The following is a 26,577-nucleotide window of genomic DNA, read 5'->3' as shown; positions in this document are numbered from 1 at the left end:
TGTAGAAATCAGTTTTTGTCTGTGGCTTGAAACCTCTTCCAGAATGTAATTTGGGTACAATGTGTCCTAACCAGTCTTGACCTGTTGTATTAAACTCTGAAAGATGGTGATCTACTCTGGCCTTTACTAACTTTGTCCTCGCTGTAATGACATGTGCTTGTAGACTAAAAAAGACTTAAGTGTGCCCGCAGAAGGACATGTTGAGGCATATTCAGCTCTAACTCAGCAGACTTTGTGCAAGGCAATGAGAAATGCACATAGATGAAATAAACATCTTTTAACATTTTCAGTACTCAAATACTTTACTCTAAATTGCTTGAAGAAATTAAGAGTACACTCAAATCTTTTCAGCAAAAAAGGGGCTCAGAGTTGGTTGCCAAAACTGATGAGCAGACCTTTGTCTATTCCACTGCAGCCTGAAGTAAGCAGTGAACTGAAATTTATAAGTTTCTGTTCAGCTACTGCTTGCTGACCAAAGTTCCTGTTGGACCCTTCACAGGTGGGTCAGTGCACTCAGACCTTGATTCTGAGCAAAACTGTAGCTCCGTTAAGTCAGTGACAAAACTCACATGGGATCCAGAATTTAGACCTATGAAATCTTCTTTCGGTTACATCTCAGAGATGTCTCCTTTAGTTTTGAAGGAATGTGTTGTCTGTTATCGTTTCCAGAGTCTGGAAAGGAAACCTTTAGTTGTACTTGTGATTATTTGGTGATCACCACTATCCCACAGGGGATTTTATCCTGGTGCCTAAAAGCTGCTAATATATTTTTCCTCTCTATTCTCTTACCATTTGGCAAACAGATCTTTCCTTCTCCTTGATGCTTCAGAGAGCACTGAAACAAACAAGACTGTTCTCTAGTTTTCATTTTGTTTCAGTCTAAAAAATGTTGCTGAGAAATGTATAACACATTCTACTGGATTTTTTTTTAAAATCAATATCAACTTTAATGTGTTTTTCCTTAGAGTAAGTTACTTTTTAAGATGAATTTTGCTTTGTTTATACAGTGCGTGGCAGGATGTGGATCTGACTTGATCAAGATCTGTAGGTGCTGTGCTATGGCAATACTATCTCTAATAAAACCTCTAGAGTGAGTTGGTGGCCAGTTTAAAAATTGTTCTCTCCCTGTTGATGATATAGATGAAACACAATTCTTGAAAATAACAGGTTTCTTTACTGGGACACACTATCTTGGTTGTAAAAGTGCCTGAAACTTAGGGCCAGATATTCTGAAATTGCATCCACATGGGAATACTTCAGTTAGACTGCATTCAGGTGCAAAGTTTATCCTGCATGGCTGTATTTGGTGCCTGAAGTCTACAGAGTATTTAAACTTGTGAGCTAAGTTCTGCCTCCTTAGAGGTAGCCCAGCCCTGTGGACTTCATTACCAATCAATATGTAAATTTTCATGGTTACTGTTTCACTATGATCTTTCAAGCAGTTTTAACTTGGAGACTTGGCTGAACCAGTGCATTTTGCACATTTATAACTCGGTATTCAAAGATATTTAACTTTTGTCATTCAAATGTTTGAACAGATAATTTTTCCAAAATTTTTTTGGGGGGGGGAATTCTGAGCTGAGAGAAAATATGGTAAACTTCAGCCCAAAAATGTTTTTCACATAACTTTCTCAAATGGGAGGTTTTACAGAAATTCCCAGTTCTGACCGTCTGCTATTACCAGATGGCTCTTACAACATACTGTGTTGTGAATATATTTTTTAACAATCCAAACCCTCTGAAGTATTGGCATTGCCCTCTTCCCTACTTACCTTATGGTGGTCACTTAAAGGAGTACTGTTGTACTTTAGTCTAACAGTGTTTGTGAGTCTGTGGAAGAAAGAGAAAATCTGAAGACTACATCAGTTTGCCCTGAACCTATTGGTAGTTTAACTGTACTAACAAACAAAGTAGCCCGTATGTCTAGTTGCCGTATTTCAACAAAATGTTTCTTTGCAGTGTCCATGGGGAGCCCCTAAAAATGTAGTAATATCATGCTCCCTTGCTGATGTGATGAGCGAACAGTTGGCAAAAGAGCTGCAACTGGAAGAAGAAAAAGTTGCTTTTCCTGAGGTGGTTACGTAAGTTAAACACCCTAGAACTTAAATGCTGGGTTAGTAAACTTGATTGCCTAGTCATTGTAGGTCTTCCTACATGGTATCTTAAGTAAAGGTGTGTAGTTACAGTACCATAGTAAAAAGAAAAGGAGTACTTGTGGCACCTTAGAGACTAACCAATTTATTTGAGCATGAGCTTTCGTGAGCTACAGCTCACTTCATCGGATGCATGTACCATAGTAAACATTTTAAAAGTACCATAAAAGTACCATAGTAAACATTTTCCTCATTCTGTCACCCTTTCTTGGTCCATTTCTGGTAGCTCCTCTAGAAATGTATTGTTAAAAACACCTATTCCAGTGGTTCTCCAGTGCATGAATCATGTACTGGTACCATATGTACCATAAATGGTAAATTTTCAGAATGGAGTGGGGTAACTAGTGGTGTTCCCCAAGGGTCAATCCTAGGACCAGTCCTATTCAACTTATTCATAAATGATCTGGAGAAAGGGGTAAACAGTGAGGTGGCAAAGTTTGCAGATGATACTAAGCTGCTCAAGATAGTTAAGACTAAAGCAGACTGTGAAGAACTTCAAAAAGATCTCACAAAACTAAGTGATTGGGCAACAAAATGGCAAATGAAATTTAATGTGGATAAATGTAAAGTAATGCACATTGGAAAAAAATAACTCCAACTATACATACAATATGATGGGGGCTAATTTAGCTATAGCTAATCAGGAGAAAGATCTTGGAGTCGTCATGGATAGTTCTCTGAAGACGTCCATGCAGTGTGCAGTGGCAGTCAAAAAAGCAAACGGGATGTTAGGAATTGTTAAAAAAGGGATAGAGAATAAGACGGATAATATCTTATTGCCCTTATATAAATAAATGGTATGCCCACATCTTGAATACTGCGTACAGATGTGGTCCCCTCATCTCAAAAAAACATATTCTGGCATTAGAAAAGGTTCAGAAAAGGGCAATTAAAATGATTAGGGGTTTGAAAGGGGTTCCATATGAGGAGAGATTAAAGAGGCTAGGTCTTTTCATCTTGGAAAAGAGGAGACTGAGGGGGGATATGATAGAGATATATAAAATCATGAGTGGTGTGGAGAAAGTGAATAAGGAAAAGTTATTTACTTGTTCCCATAATATAAGAACTAGGAGCCACCAAATGAAATTAATGGGCAGCAGTCAGCCTGTGGAACTCCTTGCCTGAGGAGGTTGTGAAGGCTAGGACTATAACAGGGTTTAAAAGAGAACTGGATAAATTCATGGAGGTTAAGTCCATTAATGGCTATTAGCCAGGATGGGTAAGGAATGGTGTCCCTAGCCTCTGTTTGTCAGAGGGTGGAGATGGATGGCAGGAGAAAGATCACTTGATCATTACCTGTTAGGTCCACTCCCTCTGGGGCACCTGGCATTGGCCACTGTCGGTAGACAGGATACTGGTCTGGATGGACCTTTGGTCTGACCCAGTATGGCCATTCTTATGTTCTTATGTGGATCTCTTCATGAGAGATCCTCTCATAATCTTGTTCTCTCCCCAGTTCATGCTTCTTTCTTGACTCTTCACTTTCATGAAGAGGGCTCTTTAGATCAACCAGAGGTACGCAGAGGTCTTCCAGGGTATATCAACTAATCTAGATATTTGCCTAGTTTTACAAAAAGCTACATAAAACGCGCTAGCAAAGTCAGTACAAACTAAAATTTCATGTAGACAAAATGAGAAAATAAGCAAAGTTTCAGTAATAGTGTGCTGTGACGCTTTTGAATTTTTGTTTGGTTTTGTAAGCAAGCACTTCTAAGTGAGGTGAAACTTGGGGTACGCAAGACAAATCAGACTCTTAAGAGAGATGCATTATCCCCCCATTATTTTTAGCAAAAGTCACAGGCATGTCACGGGCTTATGTGAATTTTTGTTTCTTGCCCACGACCTATCTGTGACTTTTGCTTAAAATAACCATGACAAAATCTTAATCATAGTTAATTATTGAGAAGTTTTGCATTTAAATCCAGTTTCTCCAAATTCTGTCTTCAGTCTGGGATAAGTCAAGGGGATACAAGACTGTGTGTTTACTATATTAACAGAACTTTTATTCCCTTTTTTTTTATTGTACTTAGTGTTGCTGAGGGGCCATTTATTACCGGAGAAAACACTGACACTTCCAGTGACCTAATGCTTGCCCAGATGCTGCAAATGGAGTTTGACAGGGAGTATGATGCGCAGCTTAGACGTGAGGAAAAAAAGTTCAATGGAGATAGCAAAGGTACTACCATCAGACATGACGGTCTTGTTAGACAAACAAGTACATTTATTTTGTGACACCAGTTTGAATTGACTGAGCTGCACGGTAGTGGTGAATGCATGTTAATTACAAAATTTCCAATTTGTTTTGTTTCCCAAGTCTCCATATCCTTTGAAAATTACCGAAAGGTGCATCCCTATGAGGATAGTGACAGCTCAGAAGATGAAGTTGACTGGCAGGATACCCGTCATGATCCCTATAGAGCAGGTACTGATTGAATTTACTGTGTGTACAAAATGTACTATATAAGCTGGGGTGGGCAAACTTTTTGGCCCAAGGGCCACATCTGGGTGGGGAAATTGCATGCAGGGCCGTGAATGGGGGGTTGGGGTGTGGGAGTCGTGTGCTGGAAGGGGCTCAGGGCAAGGGGTTGGGGCAAAGGAGGGGTGCAGGGTATACGAGGGGGCTCAGGGAAGGGGGTTGGGGTGCAGGAGGGGGCTTAGGGCAGAGGTGCAGGGAGGAGAGCCGAAGGGGGTAAGGGTTCAGCGGGGGCTCAGGGCAGGGAGTTGGGGTGCAGGTTCCAGCCTGGCGCCGCTTACCTGGAGCCGCTCCTGGAAGTGGCCAGCTCTGCTCCTAGAAGTGGCTGGCACCACATCCCTGCAGCCCCAGGGCAGGCAAAGAGCTCCATGCACTGCCCTCACCTGTGGGTACCTCCCCCGAAGTGGCGCAGGGCCCGTGGCGCCACGGAGGTGGCAATCCTGCGGGCCATAGTTTGCCCACCCCTGATTTAGGCCAAGATTCTCAAAAATGAGAGCCTGAAATTAGAAATGAGAGATACTAGGTACTTGGCCATTTTGTGTACTCATGCTGTTTGTTTATTTATTTATTCTTTATTATTTAATTTAGGTCCTATTTTTAATATACTGGTCTCTGATTACATGTGCCCTTTGTAAAGTTCTTATGAAAAATTAGGTTGCCTATGGTTGTGTGTGTCGTAAAGGCAGTGCATTGTAATGAAGATTTCAATGCCCAAGATGCAGCACAGAACTCATTGATTAGTCTTAGCTGGGTATTTGAGGTTACCTGTTTGGAGGACATATGTGTCTGTCATCTATTCCTTCCTAGAGTGTGTGCCAGACTGTGTAACGTAGGATTTATTATTTTAGAAGTCCCCAAAGTGTGCAGGATGCTTCGCAGAAGGGACTTTTGTTTGATCTTTACATTTTTAATTAATTAAATTGCTTTGCTTATTGTGGGCATGATGGAATAGTTCCAAATATATTACACCTATATTTGTGTATACATAAACTTTGACTTGTATTGTTCATTATCGGCAGATAAACCCACCACTACTCCAAAAAAGGGCTTTATAGGAAAAGGAAAAGAAATTACCACCAAACACGATGAGGTTGTATGTGGAAGAAAGAATACTGCTCGAATGGAAAATGTAAGGTCCACCTTGTATGTATGCAAGCATAATATCTATAAATGCCTTAATTCAATCAGTATTTGGAGGATTTTAGAGAAATGTATGTTTGTGTGCTGTAGTATGTTGTTCTAACCGTCCTTTAAATGAAGATTGTGAAACATTTGGATTAACTTTTTCATAGAGGTAAGTATTGGTGGAAAACTGAATTTTTATTTCTAAACTGTTCAAGTAATACTGTATGTAAGTGATACAAAAATGTTTATGTACAGAAATAAATTACTTTAGCACAAATAAACCAGCAAGTTCAGTAATAAGAGGGGAAAATCATCAAGCATACGCTGGTAAACATCTCAGTCATGTAATCCAAATGATTTAAAAAACAGAATCATAGAATATCAGGGTTGGAAGGGACCTCAGGAGGTCATCTAGTCCAGCCCCTTGCTAAAAGCAGGACCAATCCCCAATTAAATCATCCCAGCCAGGGCTTTGTCAAGCCTGACCTTAAAAACTTCTAAGGAAGGAGATTCTACCACCTCCCTAGGTAATGCATTCCAGTGTTTCACCACCCTCCTAGTGAAGTTTTTCCTAATATCCAACCTAAACCTCCCCCACTGCAACTTGAGACCATTACTCCTTGTCCTGTCCTCTTCTACCACTGAGAATAGTCTAGAACCATCCTCTCTGGAACCACCTCTCAGGTAGTTGAAAGCAGCTATCAAATCCCCTCTCATTCTTCTCTTCTGCAGACTAAACAATCCCAGTTCCCTCAGCCTCTCCTCATAAGTCATGTGTTCCAGACCCCTAATCATTTTTGTTGCCCTTCGCTGGACTCTCTCCAATTTATCCACATCCTTCTTGTAGTGCGGGGCCCAAAACTGGACACAGTACTCCAGATGAGGCCTCACCAATGTCAAATAGAGGGGAACGATCATGTCCCTCGATCTGTTCGCTATGCCCCTACTTATACATCCCAAAATGCCATTGGCCTTCTTGGCAACAAGGGCACGCTGCTGACTCATATCCAGCTTCTCGTCCACTGTCACCCCTAGGTCCTTTTCCGCAGAACTGCTGCCTAGCCATTCGGTCCCTAGTCTGTAGCTGTGCATTGGGTTCTTCCGTCCTAAGGGCAGGACCCTGCACTTATCCTTATTGAACCTCATCAGATTTCTTTTGGCCCAATCCTCCAATTTGTCTAGGTCCCTCTGTATCCTATCCCTGCCCTCCAGCGTATCAACCACTCCTCCCAGTTTAGTATCATCCGCAAATTTGCTGAGAGTGCAATCCACACCATCCTCCAGATCATTTATGAAGATATTGAACAAAACCAGCCCCAGGACCAACCCCTGGGGCACTCCACTTGACACCAGCTGCCAACTAGACATGGAGCCATTGATCACTACCCGTTGAGCCCGACAATCTAGCCAACTTTCTACCCACCTTATAGTGCATTCATCCAGCCCACACTTCTTTAACTTGCTGACAAGAATACTGTGGGAGACCATGTTAAAAGCTTTGCTAAAGTCAAGAAACAATACATCCACTGCTTTCCCTTCATCCACAGAACCAGAAAAACCAGAGTCAGGGAAACTGAATCTTAATCGCTTACTGCAGAATGCTGGCTTATAATCTGTCTATCCACAGCAGTAAATATTTGCAATTTGCATTAACATAGCTGTATCAAAAAATATTGGAAAGAAGGAAATGCATGCATGCCAGTATTATCTTTATAGGATAAGTGATGTGTAATGTATTTAAAGAGTGGGTGAGAGTGATTGCTTAGCTCTTGATTTTAAATGATATTAGAACATTTTGTTAACACTCTGTAAAACTTGTTTGGTGGAATGCTGTCACAGAAGCCATTTACTGAAGCATCCACTCTTCCAGTTCTGAAGCTAAGCATTATAAAAGTTAGTTCTTGAATATTTGAATCAAAATCTTGTTCATTTTCTGTATCTTTCTCTGTCTCAAGTAGTAGTAGTTTAAATTGTCTGTTTTGTAGTTTGGGCCTGATTTCCAGGTTGGAGATGGAATTGGAATGGATTTAAAACTATCCAATCAAGTCTTTAATGCCTTAAAGCAACATGCATACTCTGAGGAACGTCGAAGTGCCAGGCTTCATGAGAAGAAAGAGCATTCTACTGCGGTATGTCTTGCTTAGCCATTTTAAATCCCAAACTTTCCATACCAACTTGCATATCATTTTGATATATTTTAGAAAAAGTAATCCATTTTGACTAAACCAAATGAGCAATGTTTGACTAGGGGTTTACTGAAGAAGGTTGTATTGTATTAACTCCTACAGTGGGATAGTCTTGCCTTCATCTAAGCCACATGTATTGTGCTCAGATACTGTGATCACAGCTGCCGTATAAATGCATGCAATATTTTGATAGGCTTCCCAAAATAAGAGTATTCAAGTTTTATTACAAGTTTGCTTGTGTTTTCTGTATCTTTAATACCTTGGAGCTGATCATCTGCTTCACAACTATTCCTGGAATTTTCTCTAGAACTTGGTTATAGAAATTCTGAGAAAAGAAGGGATTAAACCTAGATACCTGGAGTATATTACTTTAAATTATCTTCATAACCAGAGCTTCAGGAAGATAGGTCGCTAATTGAAATCCCTCAACTTGTTGTCTAGAAAACCAATTGATATTCCTGATTGGATGAAACAGTTGATTTTTTTAGGGGGAGGGCGGAGGGAATTCTAGTGCAGTGTTCTTATAGATTCATAGATATTTAGGTCAGAAGGGACAATTATGATCATCTAGTCTGATCTGCACAATGCAGGCCACAGAATTTCACCCACCACTCCTGCAAAAAACCTTACACCTATATCTGTGCTATTGAAATCCTCAAATCGTAGTTTAAAGACTTCAAGGTGCAGAGAATCCTCCAGCAAGTGACCCGTGCCCTATGCTACAGAGGAAGGCGAAAAACCTCCAGGGCCTCTTCCAATCTGCCCTTGATTTTTGCCACTGAGTTATGGTGATTTGGACAGCTCTTAACCTTTCTCTATCTGTGTTGTCAGTCACTAAAATGGGTATAATACCTAAGCATCTCTGAGGTACTTAGCCTTAATATTTGTAAAGGTCTTTGAGACTCAGATTTGAAATGTGCAATATAAAGTGCTGATAATGCTCTTCTCTGTGCATGACAGAAAAGATGTGGTTCTTGCCCCAAGGAGTCATACAATCTATAAAAAACAGTATTAAGTAAAGTAAGTCTTGGGATAAAAGAGTTGTTCTGCTACAGTGTAAAAACAAGAACAACCTACTTATGCTTTTTCTCCTAGATTGTTCATGAGAACACATTTTGCCAGCTGATTCAAATCAGATGAAAAGGGTATTATCCTCTAAATAATCAGAACCACCACTAGGTTTAAATGAATTTAGGTAAATCATTCACATGTTTACTTTCTTTCTCCCTTTCTCCTGTAGGAGAAAGCAGTGGATCCTAAAACACGTTTAATTTTGTACAAGATGGTCAATGCTGGGATACTGGAGACCATCACTGGCTGCATTAGCACAGGAAAAGAATCTGTTGTTTTTCATGCTTATGGAGGAAAGTAAGTGTGATTGTCATGCTTTGGGGTGCAATCCAGACTTGTAAGGGGTTGTCACTACTTGTTCTGCAACCCTAGGGTGCTTTAGAGTGCTTTGTTGCTGTAGCTCCCAGGCTGGGAGGGCTCTCAGCAAGCCTACAAGTCAAACCCTGAGTGTTTCTGTGCAGTAGACATCCCTGGTTCAGCAGTCTCTCTACAGCCCCACGCTGGCTTTCACCAACCTGGGTTACAACCAGCAAGGTGACCGCAACACACTCCCAGTACTGAATTTTCCCAAAATTGTGTGCGCTGCAATATCCAGCCCTTTCCTGGTAAGTTGAGAGAGAGATGGTTCATTTGTTCCTTTAAAGCAGTGGTTCTCAAACTTTTGTACTGGTGACCCCTTTCATACAGCAAGCCTCTGAGTATGACCCCCTGTTATAAATTTAAAAACACCTTTTAAATATATTTAACAGTATTGTAAATGCTGGAGGCAAGGTTTGGGGTGGGTGCTGACAGCTCGCAATCTTTATATTTATAACAAGTTTATATATAAAATGATACATTGTAAAAAGCCAAAAAGTACATTTTAAAAAAAAATCCTTGCTGTTTTCCTTCTCCAAAATAGCCTGGAAAATGAACATAAAACTTAAGTATAAAACTTCATGTGCTTGTACATATGCCCTGGTTCTGGGCCCCCCTTCGGTGTTAGGCCTCATGCCCTTGCCTGTCTTTTTTTCTTCTTTTTTTTGCCATTATCCCACTCAGGCTGGGATCTGGGTGCAATACTTGCTCTGTCAGCCACTTATTTAACCCAGCAGGTCCAACTAGACATCCATTTGCTCCCAAAGGGAAGAAATGCAGAAGAGTGACCAAACAGTTGTCTTAAAACAATTGTTTTTATTTAGCAATAGAAACGAAGCGTTAGAGGATTTTAAAACTGACATCAACTATTAGGTCTCTTACATAAAGTACTACCATTCCTGATGGTGACCTAGGCAGTTATAGGTTCTTAAAGGTGCCTGAAGTGTCCTTTAATGCTGCCATAGTTCTTTGTTCTCCTGCATCTGGGGTTTGGCCTTTCCTTGTCAAACCAGTTTCATAGGCTGATTGGAGACAGAATCAGCAAAGCTAATCGTTCTGGCATTGTCCTTTTAACTCTTAAATGTTTTCTGATAAGTAGGTATCTTGAGCCATCCTTCTCTTTCCTCCCTGTATTCCAGAATAAACCAATATATTCATATAAGAAACATATTCATATAGTAAACATCATTCCAATAACCAGACCTACAGTATTCATAAATTATTATAGGATAGTTCCATAATTGTCATAAAATATTAACCTGGGTTTCAACTCTATCCACTGTACAGACAAACATCAACAGAGGGAAGAAAGTAGACTATAAAAAAGGGGCTATTGCGTGGTTGGAGACACAATGATTTCCACAGTTCACCTTTTACAGAGGTTGCATTTAACCAAGTAATATTTAAACTGTATCAGTTCCATGTCGTTCTAGAAATGTAAAATAAGCCTACTTGATAAACTTTTGGTCTTCATAATTGAAGTCCTTCACAAGCTATTAATACTATAATTAGTTTAAGAACCAAGTTTAGCCAGGGAACTCTGCAGTCTTTTCATGGACTTAACTTCAACATTATATGCAGTGTTTTGTTTCTGCATGATCTTAACAGCTTTTTTAGAAATAAACAAACTCAATTGATTGTGCTCAGAGACCCTAGATGTAGATTAAACATTTAATTTTTGTTCTGTGTTCTTTTTTTCTATCATAAGAACGGGTGTGGATGATAAAGCTGTACCTCCAGAATGTGCCTTAAAGGTATTTAAAACTACCCTTAATGAATTCAAGAACCGTGACAAATACATTAAGGATGACTACAGATTTAAAGATCGCTTCAGTAAACTGAATCCACGGAAGGTTATCCGTATGTGGGCAGAGAAAGAAATGCACAATCTAACAAGGTACAAAACAGTATAGTTGGTATTAGTGTCTGACTTTTTTTTTTTCCTATTTTTTTCAAGGAAGTTCTGCTAGATCACTGTAAAGTCCTACTTTGATGTGGGGGGCCTTAATGCATATGTTTACTCCAACTCTCATATCTTATTACATATTTTAATTCATACAGTTGAGATACTACAAATGTTCAGGCTCTTATTCCCTATATGCTTCAAGTTCAAGATTGTATAACTGAGCACATTTATTTTGTATATTGGGAAATCTTTTAAGTAAAAATGTGTCCATTGGCAATTTGAAATTGTTGCCAGACCTCTATTGTAATCGAGTCTTGAAGCCACTAGCATCTACCTCTGAAAATTACAATCTAAAATGAAGCTAAAAGGTTTGTAGCCTTCAAGGCATAATGTTTTTGGAATCTACTGTATGGCTTCCAATGCTTTCATGTATATTCTATGTGAATTACTACATTGATCCAGAATAAGCTTGCAAAAATGTTTTAGCACCAGAGAAGGGCTAGCATGAATTTTTGACTTACTCTTGGAATATCATCTGTCTTCTGATCTACAGAATGCAGAAAGCAGGAATCCCTTGTCCAGAAGTGGTTATGCTTAAGAAACACATCTTGGTGATGTCTTTCATTGGCCAGGATCAAGTTCCAGCTCCTAAACTGAAGGAAGTAAAACTCAATAGTGAAGACATGAAAAAGGCCTACTATCAAATTCTTCATGTAAGATGATGCTGATGTCTTTACTCAACGTTCTGGCAACAATTCCTGGGGGAGTACTATAGATGACAGTTGTATATATGTATTCTTCACAATATATAAAACCTCTGGACCTCCATATCAGTAATGTTTTGCAATAGGTATATTTTTGTGGCACATGAATAAACAAGGATAAATCAGAAATGATTTGTGAGAGGAAAAATAAGACTTGGGTAGAAAATAAACTTAATACTGAGTAGTGGCAAACTGGTGCTTGGTAGAAAACAGCTATTCCAGGTTAAAGGTCCCAGATTTAGGAAGAATTACTCCTAGGGGAATTCTGGGCCACTGGGTGCACACAATTCATGTCCCCTGTAGATTTCTTTGCTTCCCTGCAGAAAAATGACTTTCTGACGGGAAAACAAAGGGAAGCCGCAAGAGGGGTCACATGCCCCTCCCCAGCAGCGTGAGCACATTGTTTCATGTGCCTGGAGCAACTGGTGGAGAGGTAATCACCACAGGGGAGGGAGGCTATTGACATTCTGGCTGATGGCTCCTACCCTGTGCTGGGCTCAGCTGCTAGTCCTGACTCGGCTGGGAGCAGGGGAGGACAGGACTTGTTCTTCCTCTGTAAGGAGCCAGTGCTGGATCAGACCCATCCCCAGAAACCTCTCCTGGCTACATGAAGGTCTTCCCCTGCCCTGCTTCCTGCCCCCATTGCTCCTCAGTGTGGGGGATGAGATCACTACAGGGAACTGATTTTCCCCATCTGCCCAACCCCTGTGCATTTGGCACCCCACCCTGCTGGGCCTCACCCCCTGCATCCGGACCCCCCACCTCTGGGGCTCAGCAGGATTGTCTGGGTGCAACCACCTTCACGTGGACCCCTGTGCAGAGTCCCATTGCTCCTGCACCCAGAACCCCCCAGCAAGCTCCTGTGCATCCAAGTTGTACCACATAGAGCCCTCTCACCCCACATTTGGATCTTCCCCACACACGCACTAAGCCCCTCCACACTTGAATCTTGCCAGGCTGAGGCTGAGCCTTCCTGCCTACACCATGCTGGAGCTTCCACATTTATTTATTGATAAATAAAATTTGACTAATTTTAAAATATTGTGCGCAGAATTTTTAATTTTTTGGTGCAGAATTCCCTCAGGAGTAAAGAATATTAGTGATCCTAGTGAGTGTCTCCTCTGAATTCTTCTTCTGGTCCTATATAAATACTTGTATTATCATTTTTAAACTCTCTAATGTACCTTTGCTAAGTAACCTTTAAATGGCTCCATTAACCAAACTGTCATGTTGGTTTGTTTCAGGGGTGAGAGGGAAGTGTGAGGTAACTGAGGTGGGATGAAAGTTATTCTGGTTTAAACAAAAACAGTGGAGGACTTTAAAGCCGTTTAACTGTCTCAACAGTCTGATATAAACCCATCAGTGTGAGTGCTAGAGAATAAAATTATAGCCCTTGACCTGCAATTGTAAATACTTAATTGCTTATTCTCCATTTCAGCTGGATCAAATAATACGTTATCAGTTGTGTGTACGTACTCTTAAATTCACTCTTATGACTTGTTTTTCTGTAGTGAGAAAAGCTAAGTAGAAACTAAAGATTCCTTGCAGTTAAACCCTGAGGCTTGTGGAGCTACACACATTGTTTAAACTGAACTTAGTTTGTGTTGGGCACTGTTCAATACATAAAGGAAGTTCAGGTCCTTGCTCAAAGTAACTCACTTGACATTCTGCAGATATGATGCAGATGCATAAACCCAGAATGAACAATGTAAGATTGAATCTCAGAGGTGTCTTTCTCCTACTTAGCGTTGAAGTATTCGGACTCTCACTATTGAAGTTCAACTTGATTCATTTTGTGTAATTTCTAATGTCATGACTCTGGGTGAAAAATCATCAGTGAGTGCTTATCTGTTTGATAGGGGGTGAGGTAAGAGTTGTCTAAACATGCCTATCTGTCTATTGCAGTTGGACTGGTGGACAGAGTTCAGATAAGTTCACTAGTCTTAATGCTTTTCTTTAGCATAACTGTTTTCCTTGAAATTCTGAACATTTAGTTTCTATTTAACAGGAATAAAAGATGTGATGTCACAATTCCTCACATTAACCCAACTGCATGTATACTTGAAATGTGACTACTAGTTGGGTGGAAAACATGCTTTGCTTTACCTTGGTTGTACAAACAGTGCTGATTGATCAATTACTACTCAAACAGGTATTCTTTGCTTAATTAATCATTTGTCTGACCTCTCGCAGATGATGCAACAGTTATATAAAGAGTGCTCACTTGTTCATGCTGACCTGAGTGAGTACAACATGCTATGGCACGATGGAAAGGTGAGCATATTCTTAAAGTAGGAAAAAAAAGGTGTATTTAATGTTGAGTGTCCGTATGCACTATGTGAACCAGAACGTTTCTCTCTTTACTTTAGGTCTGGTTAATTGATGTAAGTCAATCTGTGGAGCCAACCCACCCTCATGGACTTGAGTTTTTGTTCAGAGACTGTAGGAATGTTTCACAGGTAGGGGTTCTGCAGTTAGTGACCTCTGCTTGTGTTTTTTTTTCTGTAGTTGAACTCTGATGTAAAAGTCTTTTTCTGGGGGTGGGGAACAGACTTTTTTAAATATATGAAGTTGATAAAATCGTCAAATTCAGTTTTGGAAATGATCACTTGTCTATAAAAATTCACTTGTAAATGTTGAGTGGTGTGTTCCAATACAGGAAGACCATATTGGAGTGAGATTGAGCATTAGAGAGGAATAAAATGGTGCTCCTAGAATTGAAACATGCTCTTGGATCATGTTGCTTGGTTGTCTTGGGGGGGAGGGGAGTCAAGCTTAAGTGCTGCTTCCATATCTGATTAGTAATTGTAGTTTGTGAAATACACCATGTACTATTTTATAAAGTCTGGTTAAAGACACTGTAATACATTCTTTCATTTTTAACAGTTCTTCCAGAAGGGAGGTGTATCAGAAGCACCTAATGAACGGGAGCTCTTCAATGCTGTCTCAGGTTTAAATATTGCAGCTGACAATGAAGTTGATTTCCTAGCTGAGGTAAGAGTCCCTCTGTGGGTGATATCTAACACTAGTAAATTAAGGTCCGCTAGCTAGCAGCCAGCCACAATCCTATTTCTTCAACGTTCTTAGTTGTTATGACTAATCCTGTTAGGATAGCTGGTGAAACTATAGTAAACCTAAATCTCCAGCTTTTTAAATTCCGATTTTTTTCTACGTTGTAATAGCAATAGCAGAAGTTGATACAACTGGTATAATTTGTCTGTATGTTAATAGCTCTTTACATAATCTTACATATAACTGAGGTGGTTTTAATTAAGTCACAATGTTTCTTAGACCACTGAATAAAGGTTTTTTTTAAATAAAAATACTAGTGGGGTCATGCAAGGACAAAGAAGCTATTTTAAAAATTATCTAACTTTTATTGCTTATTTTCAATTTTAAATGAAAAAGGTTAGAACCTAAAAATAAAGCTTATGTGCTAGGATTCTCAAAAATTTAAGATCCTAAAATTAGACTTCTAAAGCCACATTTAACTTCCTGATTTTTTTTTAATCTTGCCTGTAACTCATTTCTTAAGTGCATCCTGATGTCATTTCAATTACATTCTGACAAATACGGAATGAAGGGGGAGAGGTCTTAAGCAGGAAGAGGGGATGTGTGTTTAGATAGAGAAATTTTTAATGTCTTCAAGCATTCTTGAGTTACTAGGTAAAAGGGCTCTTAATAGTAGTAAAGCACTGGAGAGTTGTCCTAATAGGCCCTAGCAGTGCAGACCCATGCCGGTCCCAGCCATAAAACTATGCATTTCTGTATTAACGCAGAAACATGTAGGAGGTGAGAAATTTAGTTCTATTCAGCTCCTGAGCTGGGTGTACTACCAGTGTGCTCAGCGAAAGGAGGAAAGAAATAACCCACAATGTAACATTCTAGGGAACTGCTAACTATTTCATCAGTGTTGTTTCAGTTTTTTTCCACTCTCAAATGCTGGTAAGTCTCCATGCTTCATTGAGTTGTAAGATGGTTGTGGTGTTCTCCTACAAAATCCTTTGACTATTTTGTTTTATGATTTGCCATAATAGGGAGAGGTGCATTAATGTGTGAATGTTGTTACACAATCTGATCTTTCAAAGAGTAATTTCGATAGCCCCTCTGTAAGCTTCAAACCATAGCTTCCAAGCTGTTAGGGACACCAGTGTGAAGCCCCGGTATCTCCCTATTTACATTCCTTCTTTTTTGTTTTCTCTTCTTTGAGTATTGGAGAAAGTAGTGCCCCAGACTAGCTCTTTATAGGCTGCAGACCAAAACAGAATAGGACTGTACTATTTTAATCATGTAAAGCACTTGAGTGTGACTTTATTTACTGCTCTGCTAGTACCATTGACATCGGGGGTGGGCTGGGCTGTCCCATCATGAGGCTACTCTGGAACTTCCACCACTGTTCAGGGGGGGTTGAAATACAGCAGTGTTGTTTTAGGCTTGACAAAATTGACACTTAAGTGCTTTTGGGGAAATTATGGACACAGTCTAAACTATGGGGACCTTCCCCCTTGAAAAACCCTGTCCCTGAACCTGAAAGCATTGTATGTACTTCTGTTCCATTAATTTGCTCAAGGTAGATGCTTCTTAATATCTCCTAAACTTTGCATATCACACCCTTGTTTAAAGCTGGGGTGCCTGAACCACTGAAAGCGTTAGATGTTCAGGAAATGGATCATAATATGTGAACTAGTTTACTCCTGTAAACTAGCTGTTTTAACAAACTATTTTGAAGCACATGCTTACAGGCCCAGTTTTTACAAAAGCTTCAGAGTGGATTTATTTCTGTCTTACAGATTGAAGCTTTGGAGAAAATGAATGAAGATCATGTGCAGAAACATGGAAAGAAGACGTCTCCATTTTCAAGTGATGGAGATCCACCAATAATATACAATGAATAGCACCGAATGCATAACTGCTTTAAAAGAAACAAGTTCGCTGCTTCTAACCATGTTAGAGGCGTGGTAAAGTCACCTTCCAAAGATGAGGGAATGTGTGGTTGACTTGGAATACCAAAAAGGAAAACACAATGAGTGTACCTTGGTGCTTGTGTTTTTTATATTGGCCTGCAAGTTAGGCTCTTGGGATTTTAGAATGGCACTGTGAATAGAATGTCACCACATCTAATGTTCTGATGATTTAACCCACCTTTCAGTTACTTTAGATTATTATAGCTGAGTTAATCATATTTGGCATGATTCAGAGTTTAAATGTCTTCAATTTTTTTTTTTAAATTGACAATTCCAGACTAGTGGTGGCTACCGTGTAAATGGTAGGGAAGAGCAGTAGTCCCTATCATCCTCCCCTTTGCCACCCCTAAAACCTATCTGGTTTAAGATTCTATATCTATATATACACACAACGTAGGTGTAGCCCATTTTTTCCACATTTAAAACAAACAAAAAAATTAAATTAGACAGTCACAAAAATCTGATTTCTTAATGTAACCATCCTTCACACATTTTAAAATCTTTTTTTTTCTTCACGTAAATGGAATGTGGCTTAAGCTGCTTGTCTAAATATAATTGCATGCAACATGGTGGGGAGCAAGCCTGAACTGTCCAGAGGGCTGAGTTGGCAATGTCAGGACCTTCTGCTGGCTGCACTCAGTTTCCATAAAATGGAGCAGATAGCAGTAATCTTTATTTGTACTATAGAAATCCTTCAGTGTACAAGTTGGATCAAAATGGATCCTCTGCATTCAGCCTATATTGAAACTCTGGGTTGTACTTTGGACACTTCTGATTCGACTAAAGTCAAATTAGAAATCTTAACAGAACCAAAGCTGATTATCACAATTGATTTATTACACAATGAAACTGTGGCAAGAAATAAAGATGAACATGTTTTGAGGTTTTTCTCCTACTAAAGTAGAAATTAAGAAAACGCTTGTGTTTTTCGTTGACTTTTTGACTAAAAAGTATTTAATCTTTTGTTTCTTATATATTTATATATAACCTTTTAATCCTGTCCAGATCTCACTAGAATTACAGTCTGACAAAAATTTATTTCTGTGAAACAATGCATTTAGAAGATGAGCTGATTTAACGGGATGGTATGAATTAGAAAATCCTGAAGATTAAATCATTTTCTGTATATTTATTTTATTGCCCTTTGTAATGGTACTTGTTACCAGGCAGGATAAATTGTTGCTGTGTGTGACATTCTCTGTGTGCTGTGCAGGTGCTCTTCCTGTTGGAAAATGAATGGTGAAGTAAAACCTTGAGATCTTGTGGCTGTATTCTTGTGTAGTATGTTGTTGAGACATTGCACTGACTTGAGTTAGTCCTAAAAGCCTTGTCAGCAACAGATCACTTGGAACTAGTGTTCCAGATGGGACTAAACTGTGTCAGCATCATTACACACAACATCATAACTGGGTGGCTTGAGTAATCTCGCCTCTTAAACTTGGATGTTTCCAGCAGTTTAGTAAACATTGCCAGCTGCCTCTTCTTTCATAAGAACCAGAGCATTGATTACTCCTGGGGCAATTCTGCACTGAAAAATTAATTCTGCACACAATCTCAAATTCTGCATATTTTGTCAAAATAACACAATATAATCACACCAGTTTCAATTATTTTGGTAATTTTATTTCAAAATAGCTGTCTGTAATGATAGAGACACCAAAAAAGTTTCACGAAATGTCTTCTGACAAATAGATTCCTTACTAAGCATATTAATACAGAACTTTGAGTAATTCATTTAAACTACAATACAGAAAAAAGTTACTCACCTTCTCGTATCTGTTCTTCGAGATGCGTCGTTCATGTCTTTTCCAATTGGGTGTGTGCACGCATGTGCACAGGAGCCAGAAGATTTTCCCCTAGCAACATCTGTCAGGTCAGTCTGGGCGCCCACCTGGAGTTGCGCCTTAGTGGCGCTCAATATAGAGCCCTGCCGACCCGCCACCCCCTCAGTTCCTTCTTGCCGGCTACTCTGACAGGGGTTGGAGGGTGGGTACTGGAATGGACATGAACAACACATCTTGAAGAACAGTTACGAGAAGGTGAGTAACCATTTTTCTTCAAGTGTTTGTTCATGTCCATTCCAATCAGGTGACTTACAAGCCCAAATTCAGGAGGTGGGGGCGGAGTTGTCTATTGATTGGAGCACTGCTCTTCCAAAGGCCACATTGTCTCTGGCCTGCTGGGTGATTGCCTAGTGCATGATGGAAGTGTCCCTGCACCCCCACTGCCCATCCAGCCAGGAAGAGCAGACCCTGTCCCTGTGTGGCCCTATGCCCCCACTCCCATTCAGCCCCTGCCTCAATGTTGTTACCCCCCTAGCTCCTGTGCCCCTGCCTCAGTCTGTTCCTCCACTAGTTCTGAACCCCAGTCTGACCCCCCCCCAGCAACCCCATGTGCCCCACTCTGCCATCACCCCCCACCCCCACCCCTATGCCTCCTCACCTGGCCTGGGAGGCAGGGTGCTGTGAAGAAGACAGCCTCAGCCTCCTCTCTCTGACTGTGAGCCAGGTATCCTCCCTTCTTGTGCCACATCAGCCTCTGGTTGGCAAATGGTGTAATTGCAGCTTCCCTTTGCCTCCCTGTCAGAATCAATTATTTTGCAGGGGGTGAAAAGTGTGCAGGGGGTGTCAATTCTGTGCTTGTGCAGGGGTGTGGAATTTCCCCATGAGTATTGATAGGCATTTTAGTTAAACACAATAGGTCACAAACATGCCAGTACAGAACCTCATGTGTCTGAAAAGACAAGCATGTTTATAATGCTTTTTACTACAGACTGCCTACTGTTGTATTGATTTAGATGGAATAAATGGGCCAAAGGTGTTAACATAACCCACTTGCTGTCCAACATTAAACAGTGTTAAACAGAGTCCCTGGATCCAGAGACCTTAGCCTGCTTAATACCATGGCAAACACACCATTAAAAAAAATTCTTTTAACCTTTTAAGGATCCAGAAATGAAGGAAAAACAGTTAAAGCATTTGAAATGGAAATGTAAAGCCTTTACATTTCCAACAATATTTTTGTTTCCTTTCCCTTTAGCTGGAGAGTTTTAAAAAGGAAAAAACCCATGTTTGAGTCTCTTAGATGGTAGCAGAGATGGTAATAACTACCCTTTTGAGTAAAAGAAAGTTAGTTGAAATGGGCTGGAGCTGTTGTTGCTGTTAAAGTTCAATATCATCTCAGATGGTGGTTGGGATTCAGCTGGAGCTTGTAGCAGTGGCTGGTGATGTAATCTGGCTCCCTCTCTGTGGCTAGATCTGGTCATGACATCCATCAGGATTAGGAAAAATGAGATGTGGGGTCACAGGAGATGGTGGGAGTGGCAGCCATGATGGTGAGGCTTGTTCTACTAGTCTCTGTCTATTCCAGGGGTCAGCAACCTTTCAGAAGTGGTGTGCCGAGTCTTCATTTATTCACTCTAATTTCATAGAATAACAGAGTTGGAAGGGACCTCTGGAGGCCATCTAGTCCAACCCCCTGCCCAGAGCAAGACCAATCCCAACTAAATCATCCCAGCCAAGGCTTTGTCAAGCCTGACCTTAAAAACTTCTAAGGAAGGGGATTCCACCACCTCCCTAGGTAATGCATTTCAGTGTTTCACCACCCTCCTAGGGAAAAAGTTTTTCCTAATATCCAACCTAAATCTCCCCCACTGCAACTTGAGACCATTACTCCTTGTCCTGTCATCTGCTATCACTGAGAATAGTCTAGAGCCATCCTCTTTGGATCCACCTTTCAGGTAGTTAAAAGCAGCTATCAAATCCCCCCTCATTCTTCTCTTCCGTAGACTAAACAATCCCAGTTCCCTCAGCCTCTCCTCATAACTCATGTGTTCCAGTCCCCTAATCATTTTTGTTGCCCTTCGCTGGACTCTCTCCAATTTCTCCACATCCTTGTAGTGCGGGGCCCAAAACTGGACACAGTACTCCAGATGAGGCCTCACCAATGTCGAATAGAGGAGAACGATCACGTCCCTCGATCTGCTGGCAATGCCCCTACTTATATACCCCAAAATGCCATTGACCTTCTTGGCAACAAGGGCACACTGCTGACTCATATCCAGCTTCTCGTCCACTGTAACCCCTAGGTCCTTTTCTGCAGAACTGCTGCCAAGTCATTCGGTCCCTAGTCTGTAGCGGTGCATTGGATTCTTACGTCCTAAGTGCAGGACTCTGCACTTGTCCTTGTTGAACCTCATCAGACTTCTTTTGGCCCAATCCTCCAATTTGTCTAGGTCCCTCTGTATCCTATCCCTACCCTCCAGCGTATCTACCACTCCTCCCAGTTTAATGTCATCCGCGAACTTGCTGAGGGTGCAATCCACACCATCGTCCAGATCATTAATGAAGATATTGAACAAAACCGGCCCCAGGACCGACCCTTGGGGCACTCCGCTAGATACCGGCTGCCAACTAGACATGGAGCCATTGATCACTACCCATTGAGCCCGACAATCTAGCCAACTTTCTACCCACCTTGTAGTACATCCATCCAGCCCATACTTCTTTAACTTGCTGACAAGAATACTATGGGAGACCGTGTCAAAAGCTTTGCTTAAGTCGAGGAATAACACGTCCACTGCTTTCCCTTCATCCACAGAACCAGTTATCTCATCATAGAAGGCAATTAGATTAGTCAGGCATGACTTTGCCTTGGTGAATCCATGCTAACTGTTCCTGATCACTTTCCTCTCGTCTAAGTGCTTCAGAATTGATTCCTTGAGGACATGCTCCATGATTTTTCCGGGGACTGAGGTGAGGCTGACCGGCCTGTAGTTCCCAGGATCATCCTTCTTCCCTGATGGGCACTACATTAGCCTTTTTCCAATCTTCTGGGACTTCCCCCGATCGCCATGAGTTTTCAAAGATAATGGCCAATGGCTCTGCAATCACATCCGCCAATTCCTTTAGCACTCTCGGATGCAACGCATCCAGCCCTATGGACTTGTGCACCTCCAGTTTTTCTAAATAGTCCCGAACCACTTCTTCCTTCACAGAGGGCTGGCCACTTCCTCCCCATGCTGTGCTGCCCAGTGCAGTAGTTTGGGAGCTGACCTTGTTCGTGAAGACAGAGGCAAAAAAAGCATTGAGTACATTAGCTTTTTCCACATCCTCTGTCACTAGGTTGCCTCCCTCATTTAGTAAGGGGCCCACACTTTCATTGGCTTTCTTCTTATTGCCAACATATCTGAAGAAACCCTTCTTGTTACTCTTAACATCCCTCGCTAGCTGCAACTCCAGGTGTGATTCAGCCTTTCTGAGTCCATTCCTACATGCCCGAGCAATATTTATATACTCATCCCTGGTCATTTGTCCAGTCTTCCACTTCTTGTAAGCCTCTTTTTTGTGTTTAAGATCAGCAAGGATTTCACTGGTTTAAGGTTTTGCTTGCCAGTTTTTTAGAAGGTCTCTCTCTGTAAGTCTATATATTATATAACTAAACTATTGTTGTATGTAAAGTGAACAAGGTTTTCAAAATGTTTAAGAAGCTTCATTTAAAATTAAATTAAAATGCTGATCTTATGCTGCCGTCCCGCTCAGCCCGCTGCCAGCCTGGCGTTCCGTTCACCTAAGCAGGCAGCAGGCTGAGCCGGGCCTGCGGCCGGGACTCCGGCTGGCAGGGGGCTGGCAGTCAGAACCCCAGACCGGCAGCAGGCTGAGCAGGGCTGGCGGCCGGGACCCCAGACCGGCAGTGGGCTGAGCGGCTCAGCCTGCTGCCACTCAGCCCACTGCCAGTCCAGGGTTCCGTCCACCAGCTCCTGCCAGCCAGGGTCCTGGCTGCCGGCCCTGCTCAGCCCGCTGCTGGCCTGGGATCCCAGCCCTGCCCACATAGAGTAGATACCTACCTTCTCCCTGGTTCTAGACCATTCTCTTCCTCTCTCTCTCTCTCTGCACTGAGCTGAGGGTGGGAGTGCACTGAGCACAGGGCTGAGGGTGAAGGAGCAGGCTGGGGGTTCGGGTGTAGGGTCTGGTCAGGAGCTAGAATGAGGGAGGGGGCTCAGGGTTGGGGCAGGAGGTTTGGGTGTGTCGTGCTTACCTGGGCAGCTCCCATTTGGTGTGAGGGGTGCTGGCAGGAATGTGGCGGGGGGGATGCAGGAGCTCCCGTTTGGTGCAAGGGGTGGGGGTGAAAATGTGGGGGGTGCAAGAGTCAGGGCATGGGGTGTGGGGGGGCTGGGTATGTGTGGGGGGTGCTGGAGTAAAGGCTGGGGTCGTGGGGGGGTGCAGGGGTCAGGGAGGAGGCTGGGGTGTGTGAGGGGTGCAGAGATCAGGGCAGAGGGCTGGGGGGTGTGTGAGGAGGGTGCAGGTGTCAGGGTGTGGGGGGTGGTGGAGTTAAGGCTGGGGTTGTGGGGGGGGTGTAGGAGTCAGGGCAGGGGGCTGGGGGTATGTGAGGAGGGTGCAGGAGTCAGGGCAGGGGCAGGTGTGTGTGAGGGGGGCAGGGGGGTCGAGGGGGTCAGGGCAGAGGGCTGGGGGTGTGGGCTAGGGTCAAGGGGTGCTCCCAGCCCCCTGCTCAGAGCGGCTCTCGGCAGAGGCTGGAGGGGATATGCCCTGATTCCACCCTCCTTCCCCAAGACCCCATCCCCACCTCTTCTCCGCCTCCTCCCCACAGCAGCAACCGCACTGCGGCTCCCCTTCCCCTCTCTTGCAAGGGCCATCAGCTGAGCGGGGGCAGGGAGGGAGAGGAGGAGGAGGAGGGGCAGGAACCCAGCATGCTGGGGGAAGAGGCGGGGGAGGGGGAGCTTGCCTGCCCTGCTAGCAGCAGCCGGCAGGACCAAGCTTCTTCACCTTGCCCCCACGACGGTGGGGGGGGAGGAAAAGAGCGGGCCAGGGAGGGCAGGATTTTTAATGGCACGCGGCTGCCTGCCGGGGTCCCAGCCTGGATTCGCAGTGGGCTGAGCGGGGCCAGTGGCTGGGATCCGACAGGCAGCAGCGTGCCATTAAAAATCAGCTCGTGTGCCGTCTTTGGCACACGTGCCATAGGTTGCTGACCCCTGGTCTATTCTTTCCTATTTCTTCCCCCTGCTCTCCTCACACCCCCCGCAAGTCTCTCTTTAAGGACCCAAAAAGGAAGTGATGGGTAGAATATCCCATCCCCTTGTTTTGTCCACTAATTAGGCCTAGTTTTCAACACACCCATTTTGGTTCATTAATTTCCAGTTCCACAACTTCTGTTTTTACCAAGTATAATTTTCTTTTTTTTTAAGTCTTACTCCTATTGTCGCTCCTACCTGTTACATTTTGGTATTGGGGCCTTGTTCTGCCCCGCTACATAGTTAGACCTTACCTATGTTGCATGAGGTAAAGTTTCAATCTGTTTCCAAACTGATTTAGAAATTTCACCATCCCATATGGAACAGAACCACTGGAAGAGAAGCATATGATAAGCTCAATGTCATAAATACCAAAAAAAACCCCACATAAATGGTGAAAGGTAACCTACATTTATAAAACTTTTGGTTTTTTAATAACCAATACTTTAGTACAAAGGAGGTAAGGATTCTTAAGAGGTTAGATGTTTATACAAATGATTTAACATGAATTTCTCTTCCTAAATGGGGTTTTATAATCTGTGATTAAAAATGGTTCAGCTGGAAATCTCAGATGCAAATAATGGTCACAATCCTGAAATGAGCTGTAGGTAGGGTGGACTCCCTTTGAAGTCAGTAAACAGTAGTTCTAACAAGAAGTTCACTTGCATAGCAGTTAGGTGAGGTTTTCTTTTAAATTGAGTTTATTTTTCTGAAACACTACAGCAAGCAGGGAGGAACACATTCCTTCAGTGCTGTGTGCAATGTCTTGACCATAAATATTTTTTGTGTGACAAACTAACAAAGTGACCTCATTTGAAGAGGCCTTTGGGTTATAGGAGAACATTCTTAATTACTACTTTATAATGAAATGTTTGGATTCAAAAACAATTAAAGCTGTCAGTTTGAAATGTATGACATTTTTGTATAGAAAAATTGATTTCCCACATAAGGCTAAGTGTGACAGGTTGCAGATCCTTCCTGTGATAAATGTCATCAACAAATCATGGTCTAGTTGGTTTATTGTACATACGTCTGTTTCAATCTTCATACAGTTTGTATGTATTGTAATATCTCAGCCTTGCTTTGATTAGGTTCATTTGACTCAAGTGTGAGAAATAAAATTCCATGTTTTCTCCAGATGACGAAAAATGGCATGAGAGAACTGAGAGTAACTCCACCTCCAAACAGTACTTGCACACAGGCTTGGCTTTGAGCAGTGGTGAAAGTAACATTCAACACTTACCAGTATGGGGGCCGGGGCCAGGCCTTGGGCGGAAGAGGGGTGGTGCTGGGGGGGTCAGTGTCCCCCAGCCAGCCCATCTGCAGTGCCTGGCCCGCACAGCCCGAGGCTCTGGCCGACGCTGCTGCAGTAGCGCTTTAGTGTCGGCTGTGTATGGGCTGCTACGGGGGGGGCCACTTTTTACCGGTACACTGTACAGGCTTACTTTCAGGCCTGACTTTGAGAGGAAAGCTCTTGCTGGCAAAGGCTGTGTGAACCAGCCTTCCGCTTGCCTTCCACAAGAGAAGTCTGCAGCTCAGACCTCAGTTGCCTGATGTGTGACACCAAAGTTGAGACTGATGTCTGAAGATACTAGGTGGAGGGAAGAAGATGGACAACTGGGTACATCATGTTTTTAGAAAGTTCATACATTCTGCAGAAGGGCTGGACATAAACGGCTATTCATTCTGTACCATTGACACAGTGTAAACACCCAGGAAGAGATGGTCCCTACCTACCCTCAATAGTTCTTAATCTATGGATGGACAGAACCAGGGTAGGGAACAGGGAGGAATCAGAAGGATTTTCCGGACAAGTTGGATTCGCTATAAACAGCTGTGGGCTTTAAAGCGGGGCTTAAATGTGGACAGGATGAGCCGGGGCCATCAAACCACGCCGGGGACGAGAGATGGATGCCTCGAAGCAATGAGGTCAGCAGGCTCTAGGGATGGCGAAGGCAAGGGTGGGGGGTGGCCGGGCGGGCGGTAGGGGCTCAGGAGTTTGAAATGGCAGAGCTGGGGGGGGGGGGGAGGCAGTGGTGCTGGCATGCGGGGGGGGGTGACAAGGCTGGGGAAGGAAAAGGACTCGCAGCAGCTGGGGAGTGGAGGGGCGCTGACGGGCTGCGCGGCCGGGAAGGACCCTAGGTCGGAGCAGGCGGGGTCGCACGCGGGAGCCTTTGCACCCGGACCCTCCCCACAGGTGCGGTGACAGCGGCGGGGGTGGGACGCCCGGAGGGAGGCGGGGCCCATTCGGCCCCAGACTCCGCCCCGCGCTCTTGGTCTCCCCCCCGCCTTTCGGGGGCCAGCGACTCCCGGGTCACGTGCAGGGGGAGGGTGAGCAGGAAGCGGGCGGGCGCGCGCGCGGCCGGAATCGGATCCGCCGGTCGGGCTGCTCGCGCCGCCATGAGCCGCGGCTGTTACCTGGCGCTGTGCGCGCGGCCCGTGCAATTCGAGAAGGCGAATCCCGTCAACTGCGTCTTCTTCGATGAGGCCAATAAGCAGGTGCGAGGCCGGGGCCCCCCTCCCCCCACCCAGCCGGGGCAAGGACCCGCCT

At 43.1% G+C, this 26,577-nt stretch overlaps 2 protein-coding genes and 1 long non-coding RNA gene across 7 annotated transcripts in view; 2 read left to right on the top strand and 1 right to left on the bottom strand.

Annotated features, from left to right (window-relative positions):
• RIOK3 (RIO kinase 3) overlaps positions 1-18,262 on the top strand; it is a 20,568-nt gene extending 2,306 nt beyond the window's left edge. The window contains exons 2-13 of the mRNA XM_084621453.1: positions 1,960-2,081; positions 4,184-4,329; positions 4,468-4,575; positions 5,646-5,755; positions 7,737-7,880; positions 9,178-9,305; positions 11,074-11,262; positions 11,825-11,984; positions 14,229-14,309; positions 14,405-14,494; positions 14,922-15,029; positions 16,826-18,262. Of these exons, the coding sequence (XP_084477579.1) occupies positions 1,960-2,081; positions 4,184-4,329; positions 4,468-4,575; positions 5,646-5,755; positions 7,737-7,880; positions 9,178-9,305; positions 11,074-11,262; positions 11,825-11,984; positions 14,229-14,309; positions 14,405-14,494; positions 14,922-15,029; positions 16,826-16,930 (1,491 nt within the window). The 3' untranslated portion in view covers positions 16,931-18,262. The remainder of the gene's footprint in view (positions 1-1,959; positions 2,082-4,183; positions 4,330-4,467; positions 4,576-5,645; positions 5,756-7,736; positions 7,881-9,177; positions 9,306-11,073; positions 11,263-11,824; positions 11,985-14,228; positions 14,310-14,404; positions 14,495-14,921; positions 15,030-16,825) is intronic.
• Positions 9,989-26,577, bottom strand: LOC311517002. Of its 3 annotated transcripts, XR_014710556.1 has the most exons (6): positions 26,445-26,574; positions 24,281-24,358; positions 19,442-19,578; positions 18,766-18,855; positions 11,793-11,924; positions 9,989-10,493 (listed from the first exon to the last, which is right to left on the bottom strand). It is a non-coding gene; the product is annotated as an uncharacterized lncRNA (long non-coding RNA). The 3 variants fall into 3 exon arrangements; XR_014710555.1 differs by lacking the exon at positions 24,281-24,358 and having other exon boundaries at positions 26,445-26,577; XR_014710557.1 differs by lacking the exons at positions 24,281-24,358; positions 26,445-26,574 and adding an exon at positions 20,110-21,319.
• Positions 26,351-26,577, top strand: part of RMC1 (regulator of MON1-CCZ1) — a 28,815-nt gene continuing 28,588 nt past the window's right edge. Inside the window, exon 1 of one of the 3 annotated variants that reach the window (XM_084621451.1) lies at positions 26,351-26,525. In XM_084621451.1, coding sequence (XP_084477577.1) covers positions 26,427-26,525 — 99 coding nt within the window. In that variant the 5' untranslated portion in view covers positions 26,351-26,426. The remainder of the gene's footprint in view (positions 26,526-26,577) is intronic. The other 2 variants (XM_084621449.1, XM_084621450.1) reach the window with 2 other exon arrangements.

The sequence above is a fragment of the Lepidochelys olivacea genome (genome assembly GCF_965140295.1).
Source record: "Lepidochelys olivacea isolate rLepOli2 genome assembly, chromosome: 2".
NCBI classification, from domain to species: domain Eukaryota; kingdom Metazoa; phylum Chordata; order Testudines; family Cheloniidae; genus Lepidochelys; species Lepidochelys olivacea.
This window is presented reverse-complemented; position numbering and strand designations above follow the sequence as displayed.